Source organism: Panthera uncia (assembly GCF_023721935.1).
Source record: "Panthera uncia isolate 11264 chromosome B3 unlocalized genomic scaffold, Puncia_PCG_1.0 HiC_scaffold_1, whole genome shotgun sequence".
NCBI classification, from domain to species: domain Eukaryota; kingdom Metazoa; phylum Chordata; class Mammalia; order Carnivora; family Felidae; genus Panthera; species Panthera uncia.
Genome location: NW_026057582.1, coordinates 126,562,549 through 126,571,072, shown reverse-complemented (window position 1 = coordinate 126,571,072; position 8,524 = coordinate 126,562,549). Strand labels below are relative to the sequence as shown.

General features: G+C 48.6%; 1 protein-coding gene across 1 annotated transcript in view; it reads right to left on the bottom strand.

Moving 5' to 3' along the window:
- Positions 1–3,110: 3,110 nt before the first annotated feature.
- Positions 3,111–8,524, bottom strand: part of LOC125910254 (protein FAM169B-like) — a 90,901-nt gene continuing 85,487 nt past the window's right edge. Inside the window, exons 8-9 of the mRNA XM_049614036.1 lie at positions 7,751–7,845; positions 3,111–6,440 (exon numbers count right to left, since the gene is read on the bottom strand). Of these exons, the coding sequence (XP_049469993.1) occupies positions 6,258–6,440; positions 7,751–7,845 (278 nt within the window). The 3' untranslated portion in view covers positions 3,111–6,257. The remainder of the gene's footprint in view (positions 6,441–7,750; positions 7,846–8,524) is intronic.

Genomic DNA, 8,524 nt, shown 5'->3' with positions numbered 1-8,524 from the left:
GTTCATGCTCTGTCTCTCTCTGTCTCAAAAATAAATAAACGTTAAAAAAAAAATTTAAAAAAAAATGAAAAGCATATTCCGTATAGTTCCTTATGTAGCTTATGTAGATTTAATTTATACAAATTTTCTAAATTACTTTACAAACATAATACACACGTTTGGAGATATATATATATATATATATATAAATATATATGTATATTTTGAACATATATTTATATTTTGAAACATATATATATGAAATATATATATATGAAAAAATATATATATATGAAATATATATATATATGAAACGATGTGGTTTTTACCTGCTTCTGTTGGTAACCTGAGAATCCAGCAAACATCCGCCAAATCAGGCCAGTGTACAGCCAAGTAGGAATAACAACCAAGCCTATTCCTGCAATTCACATGGAGCCAGGAAGACTGTACCACCAACCACCCAAGGGCACGTCCTCCAATTCCATGGAATTCAAACAGAGGCCGAGCACCCAGAGAGCAAAGGAGCCATCTGCTCAGTATCCACCTTGTACAACAGCCATGAGCTGCCCACTGGGGCATGGGTGCCTTGAGTCGGGGGCAATGAAGGCTAGGAAAGGTCACAAGCTCTGCAGCTCATCTGCCCACTGCCCAGCGTCACTGTTGGGAGAGGTTACCTTCTAGAAAGCCTGCAGAATACATTCAGGGAAGCATTTCTGTTGCTGCACCATTTGTAGGATCTTTCTTACAGGAAATTACTTTCTGATAAGGTCTCAGTAGATACTGAAAATGACAGAATACCCAGACCCCTGGATGTCCGGTTGGGTGCTGGGCTCGCAGACCCGTGACTGTGTCGCTGTGGTTTCCAGCTCATCTCTCTCTTGCCTGGCCACTGGGACATTCTGCACCCTGTGTGAAACGGCGGGAGGCGGAAGATAAAAGTGGCCAAGGAATTTCACAGCTTCTCAACAGGGAAACCCCCACACCTAACTTCCAAACCTCCAGTTGCTGACCATCTCTCCCTAGAAAGAGAACTCAATCAAAATCAAAACTTTTATAATGCTTCTCGCAGAAAATGGGGGTTTTAGAAACTGTCTCGTGATCTGTGGGGCCCCTAGGGTTTCTGCAAGTAGCCACCCAGTTGGATTTATGTTTCTTCCTCGCCCCAAAGGGCATGTTCTCAAAGCCTTCCTGGAACGAAGTATCTGATGCTAATATAGCCTGAAACCCCACTTCCTGAAAGAAAACTTGTTCAAGGAGCCAGTACACAGCAGTGAACGTCCGCCGCCAGGACTAGACCCTGCATTCGTAAGGCAAGCTTCTATAGGACCACGGATTCCCAACATCCTCTGCCCACCCTGCATCTGTTTTGTTGTTGCTGCTGCTGTTCTGCTTAGCATAATGTGTTTTTTAAGTTTATTACTTATTTTTTAGAGAGAGAGAGAGACAGGGAGACAGAGAGAAAGATAGAACAAGCTGGGGAGGGAAAGAGAAAAGGGGAGACAGAGAATCCCAAGCAGGCTCTGCACTGTCAGCAACACAGCCTGATGCGAGGCTCAAACCCACGAACTAGGAACCAAAACCAAGAGTTGGACGCTCAACTGATTGAGCCACCCGGGCACCCCAGCATAATAAGGTGTTTAAGGTTTATCCAGTGTAGCATGCATCAGTACTTTACTCCTTTTTATAGCTAAATATTCCATTGTATGGATTTACCACATTTTGTTGATCTGCCTACCAATCTATGGGCTTTGGGAATGATTTCAGTTTGGGGCTATCATCGATAAGGTGCTTTGAACATTTGTGTACACGCTTTTATGTGGCCATATCTCTTCAGTTCTCCTGGTTACATACCCAGAAGCGGAATTTCTGGATCATATGGTCAGCTTGGGTTGGAGCAACCTGCAGGGCAATGCCCCTCTCACAGGGCATGAGCCTGGGATCCAGGGATGGCTTTCTTCTAATGATTGCTTTGTGGATTTTGCTGTATTCATTGTAGAATCAAATAACTTTCTCCCCAATAACTCCCTTTAGATGGAGTGCACTTTAAGACCCAATCATTACTACTCCACCAAATACACAAGCAACCAAAGAAAAGTGGACAAACTGCGCATCATCAAAAACCCAAAACGCTGTGCCTTCAGTGACACTATCAAGGAAGCGGACAACCCACAGAATAGGAGAAAATATCTGCAAATGATATATATGAAAAGAGACTTGTATCCAGAATATATAAAGAACTGTTACAACTTAATAAAACAAAGACAGACCAGTAAAGAAATGGGTAAGGGATCTGAGTAGACATTTCTCCACAGAAGACACACAAAGAGCCAACAAGCCCATGGAAACGCGTTCCACATCGTTAGTCATCAGGGAAATGCACATGAAAACCACAATGAGACACCTGCTAGTTCTCAAGCACCAGGAAGGATGCTGTAGTCAACAAGACGAATAGCAACCAGTGCTGGCTGATATGGGGATAGACTGGAACCTTCATACACTCCTGGAGGGCATGCCAAATGGGGTCATCCCTTCGAAAAAACAATTTGGCAATGGCTCAAAAATAGGTTACCTTCTGACCCAGAAACTCCACTCTGGGGTATATACCCAAGGGAACTGAATAACATGTCCACATAAAAATACTGACAAAAGCCAAGAAATCGATCTAAAAATGCATTCATTGGTATATGAATAAATAAAATGCGGTATATCCATACAACGGAATGTTATTCAGCTATAAAAAGGAATAAAGTACTGATGCGTGCTACACTGTGGATGAATTTTAAAAATGTTACATCAAGTGAAAGAAGCCAGATGGAAATGACCACACACAGTATAATTCCACCTGTAGGACATGTCCCGAACAGGCAAATCTAAAGAGAGAGAAAGTAGATTTGTGGTTGCCTAAGGCTGGGGGGGATGGGGTGGAAAGGGAGAGACTGCTAATAGGTGCGGGGTTTCTTTTTGGGGTACTGACTGAGCGCTGATTGCACAACTCTGCAAATATACTAAAAAAAAAAAAAAGAATTATATACTTCCAATGAAATTCATTTTATGGTTTGTAACAAAAACAACACAGCGCACACGCACACACGCACACACACTTTACGGACATTCCTCATGGACATTCCAAGCTATGTGGAAGGAAACCCTGCACACAGCCCGACCTAAACCAACTGTGTCACTGGCCAGAGAGGGGGATGCTCAGAGCCCCAGTGTGTTTCCTTCTAACTCTGCAGGGTTGTTTTTTTGTGTGTTTTTTTTTTAACATCTTTAAATGAACTACACCAACACATCAGTTCTTCTCCCTTGGGAGGATATTTTTATTGAACAGGAACTTCAACAAACCCCTGAGACATTTTCATCAGTTCGTTTCCAGGTAAACACAAAGCACCAGCCATTCATGCCAAACAGTGTCAAGTTCACAGCACCCATTGTGTCACAGGTTAAAGGCCAGGCCTGCCACCACACACAGAGCACCCCCTTGGCCGCAGATTCCACTGCAAGTCCACTTTTATGGTCCGTGCCTCCTTCACACAGAGTCCACATGCACTGGGGACTTCATGCAGTCTCCATATGGAGCTCTGCACTCTATTTCTTTCCACTGGACTCTTCCCTCTTTCTAATGGGTGTAAGACAAACAACTCCGGGGAACACTCTAGAAGAGACCCTTCCAGAGAGACCGGTTTCCTTGAGTCCAGTAATCACATTTCACTTATCTATATACCTACCCCCAGTGCCCAGCACAGAGCTTGGCCCTGAGCAAACATGTTAAATATCCAGGGTTTTTAAAGTTAATTTATTTTCAGAGATTACGCACACATGCACGCACACGCAAGGGGGAGGGGCAGAGAGAGAGGGAGAGAGAGAATCCCAGGCAGGCTCTGCACCGTCAACAACACAGCCTGATGCGGGGCTCAATCTCACAAATGGCAAGTTCTTGACCTGAGCTGAAATCAAGAGTTGGACGCTTAACTGACTGAACTACCCACGTACCCCCTGGATACTGGTTGTACAACAGGATGGATGGATGGATGGATGGATGAGTAGAGGGATACACAAATGGACAGATGTGGGCAGACAGGTGCGTGGACAGTTGGATGGACGGACAAACAGGATGGACAGATGGATGGATGGGTATCAGGACAGATGAACAGACAGGTGGGTGGATGGATAAATGAATGGAAGGACAAACATGGTCAGACGAGTGGATGGACAAATGTGGACAGATGGACAGCTAAGTGGATGGACAGATGGATGGACAAATGTGGACTGATGGATGGAGACAAGTGGGTAGGTAAATAGACAGATGGACTAACAGGTAGAGGAAAAGACAGACAGATGGGTGGATGAACACACAGATGGATGAATAAATAATTAACAGAGGTCCCATCACATGTGCCCTCTGTCCACTTAGGGAAACAGCAGTGAGTATCTGGTGCTGGTGGTCTGGTGGTCTCCTCCCTAAACCCAGGCTCCAGGATAGGAATTTACTACACCCCTAAAAAGCTAAAACTGTTCTTCCATCCATCTCTAGAGTCTAGCAACAGATGAACAGAAGGAAGCTGTCACCCCTCACCCTTGAGGTGATCTATTACCGTTCATTCCCCATGCAGTTGAGGACTGCCTCTACACTGGCGCTGGGGACACAAGCAGCAACTGAGCAGACCCAGGGCTGACCCTGGTGGCGACTCATGGGGCTCACAACTGAGTGCCCGGTGTTTTGAGAACATGTAGGAAGGGAAGAAGGAGGTGGTCAGGAAGGGACATCTGAGACTAGATGTAGGAGTAGGAATCAGACTGATTGACAAGCTGTGTGTGTGTGTGTGTGCGTGTGTGTGTGTGTGTACACACGCATAAGAGGGGTAGGGAAGGGAGAGTGACAGAGAGGGAGGAGGGGAGGAGGGAGAGTGAAAGAGAAAAAGGAGGACAGAGAGAAAGACAGAAGCACAGAGGGAGAGAGGAAAAGGCACATGCCCATGGCAGAACAAGTGCATGAGCGCTGACCTTGAAGCAAGGGCACAGGTGCGTCTGATGGGAAAGCCCAGGCAGCTGGGATATAGAACGCAAGGTAGGCGTGCCCAGAGATGGGAGCAGAGTCATCAGGGCCCTCTGTGACAGGCCTGGATGCTCCAAAGATAGTGACAGAGCCCCAGAGGGGTGTCCCCAGGGAGAAGATCAGGTCTGCATTCACACGGAAGCAGGAGCCGGGACCGCGTTGCCTGCCCCAAGACGACTCAGCCAGCTTCCTCTGGTTAGAATCCTACTGAACATCAGTGAGACTACGCCAGCTGCAGAGAAACCCCCGCCACAGCTTTCAGGGAGCAGGCTCTGGGGCCTCATGAAGCAGCCTGGACCGCGCCTTACCCCGTGGAAGGCCTGCTTCTCCTGTCCTCACTGGGCTCTTACGGGCAGGGGGTCCCTCGGTTCAGCTCCAAAGCCCTAACAGCGGCCGAGCACACGCCCCAAGCAGGGCCGTGTAGGTAGCCGAGGAGGCCACTGTCACACTGGGGGTTGGCTGGCACCTTTAGACTCACCTTTACCAGTATGGGTCTTTTCCCTCCAGGCACCAATACACTGGAAGAGCCATCAGCCCAGAGCCCCCTCCAGTGGCTTCCCCTCTGAATCAGGCCATGGCTGAGATCCTGACACCGCCCAGAGCCTGCTCTAAGTGCCTCCTGTATGCGAGGCCAGATGTGACCGAGGGACCCATGGGTGGTTTGCACCAGCCAATCCCAGCCACTGCCCTCGGGGAGCTTCTGATGTGGCTGAAGTTTCTCTGGAAAAGAAAGGTGCCTCCCTAGAAGCCCTTCTGGTGTCTGTGGTCTCACGGTAACATCTGGACTGGCGTGAGCAAACCTGAAACAGATCTCTGCAGTGCCGGATGGAACGGGCATGGCCCTTCTCTGAGCTTCAAGAAAGAGGCACATGCGTGTGGTTCCGGTGAGATCTTTACAAACCCCCCCGAGTAACAGAAACTACACTAGGTTAAACAAACGAGCTTCTGAAATTCGAGCTTGGGAAAATAACTACCTGTACCTCTTTAGATCTTTGTGCTTGAGGAACGCAGCACTTTCTCAGGCTTTCTATCACCTGGGCCCACAAAACAAGCCTGAGGTAGTCAAGGTCTGTGCGGTCACCCTCTCCTCGAAGGAGAACACAGCAAGGACAGAAGCCAGCTCCCGGCCACAGGAGCATGGAGTGACAGGGGCAGCTCTCACACCCGTGGCCCCTGGGGCCCAGACAGGCCCCTCAACAAGAGTCAGGATGGCGTCTGGGAGTTAGGAGCTGGGCCGCACGTGCTTCTTCTGGGACTCCCAGGCCAGTCCTGCATCCAGCACGGTCCTCTTGGCTTCCTGCCTGGCCGGCTCGGCCCCACAGGCTCGCCCAAGCCGCCCTGCTTCTTCTTCCACTCCGCAGTCTTCATCACTCTTTGTCTGTTCCCGCTCTCCGCTGGTCCTCTCCTGAATCAGAAAAAAAAAAAAAAAAAAAGAAAAAATCAACGAATCTCTCCAATGCTGGCTGGAACAAGCCCGCAGTGTCCTGGCCGGGCCCCTGCACTCACTGCGTGCTCAGATTCAGAACGGCTGAGCAGGGTTCCAACACCCCAGCCAGCCACAGGGACGCTGTATTTTGTTCTTAAGATGCTCTGGACACGTATTTACTGATGGGAACATACTTCCTGAAGGGAACTGAAGAGCCCAGCCCATGGAGATCTGAGAAAGGGCAAAGCGAGAAGCACTACATTAAAAGGTGGCACACTTATGCTTGAGCACATGGACCTCCCAAGATGCCTGCCCACGGGCGGGACATCACACTGAACACCTCCTGCTCCCTTCAAAGGCCTTCGAGGTTTAAATGCAAACTCAGCGATCCGCAAAGAGGCAAAGCACAATACTGTCAGTTCGGTGGCCTGGTAGAATCGTCAGTGAGCCAAATTTTCCATTGCAAACCAAGGAAAATGAAGGCCCCCTCCTCCGCCCGCTTTTCTAAAACAATCCAGCGCTTACTGGGATAGATCATGCCTTTGGTGTCGCGTCTTCTATCCCCGTATCATCTACTTTCCAAAATAAGCAGTACTGCCCACAAGTTGCAACTGTTAAGTTTGGGAGCTTTAAAATCATTAATAATTCTTCAGGAATTCAAGAGCAAACACCCTTCTGTGGCCGAGAAGGGGCGTTATCAGAACTATCTTATACCGGCCAACGTCTGTCTTGGCTTCGGGAAGATGCCTCATGGAATCACATCGCTTCAAAGCAGACCACTAAGGTGGACCACTAAGAAATACTTAGCAGCCATCCTTGTCGGTGGGTCTATTCTCTCATCACTCTGGGCTCCACAATGACCTAATGCCATATTCCATTTTGCAGCATCTGGGCTTGGAGGCGTGGAGGAGGAAAGAAAGAAATGTGTCCGCACATTTGCTCCGCTTGAAAGACACTGGTCCATGGCAGAATGTGAAATTCAGATTTTCCAATACTTCCTTCACAGAGCAGGGTGACGCTGATTGCCACGTGTTCTCTGTTTAGTTCTGGCTTCGTTAGAGCTTGTGTAGCTCGGAGAAGAGGACCGTGAAGAGTCTGATTACGAAGGCCTCGCCTCAGGCCGCAGCACAGAGACTCCGAGTGTGAATCAACAGCCCGCTGCCGTGGAGAAACCCACAGCCAAGGTGGTGAGGGAGAGGCCTCGTGGGTTCAAAGCTTTGCTAAACAAGCACAACGTGATTGCTGAGAAAACAAGACACATTCCCAGAATGACACATTCACCACCGTACCTTCTTGCCTCCTTCACGACCAGCCATTCTGGGTCCATCATCTGGAGAAGTCCGCCCACAACTGCTCACGTCCTCCTGGGAATTTCCCGGGTGTGCTGCCCTCCCCAAGCAAGAGAGTGGCATAAGCAAATGGAGGTGGCCCCGAGGGAGCAGACAATCAAAAGATTAACAGTACAGCAGGGACCCTTCCGAAAGTACCGATCGCCACGACCCAATTCTATCCTCATGAACTTCACTGTGACACCTGCTACAGTGCCTTCTGGAGAAAAGGGAAACTTGCCAGGTTTGGGGAGACATGAAGCAATGGTTCTACTCAAGCATGTCTCCCATCAAGCTACTAAGCAGGCCCTTCCCTGCTTAGCTTCCAAGATCAGAGATTGGGAGTAGAGCCTTAGGCACTACTCAAGCATTTCTGAGCTGGAATTCTTTTCTTCCAATTATCTGGACACTAAACGGAGTTAGGCTTGCAGAGCTATTCCTAGGCCCTTCTCTTTGCTCGCTGGAATTGTTACTCACAAGAGAACCCATAATCACCCTTGTTAATTCAGCCCTCCTCCCACTTTCCAAATCAGACCGAACTTGGAAAGGATAACTTTGCTGTCCCACTGTGTACTTCCTACATCCCAAAATCCATACGTAGAGGTAGGTGATTCGGCGGGGGGGGGGGGGGGGGGGGGGGGGCGTTTGTGGGGGAAAAAATTGTAAGGGGGGGGGAGGGGGAGGGGGAGAAGAGAGCTGTTAAAATAAAAAAAAAAAGTCAAGGATAGTGACGAG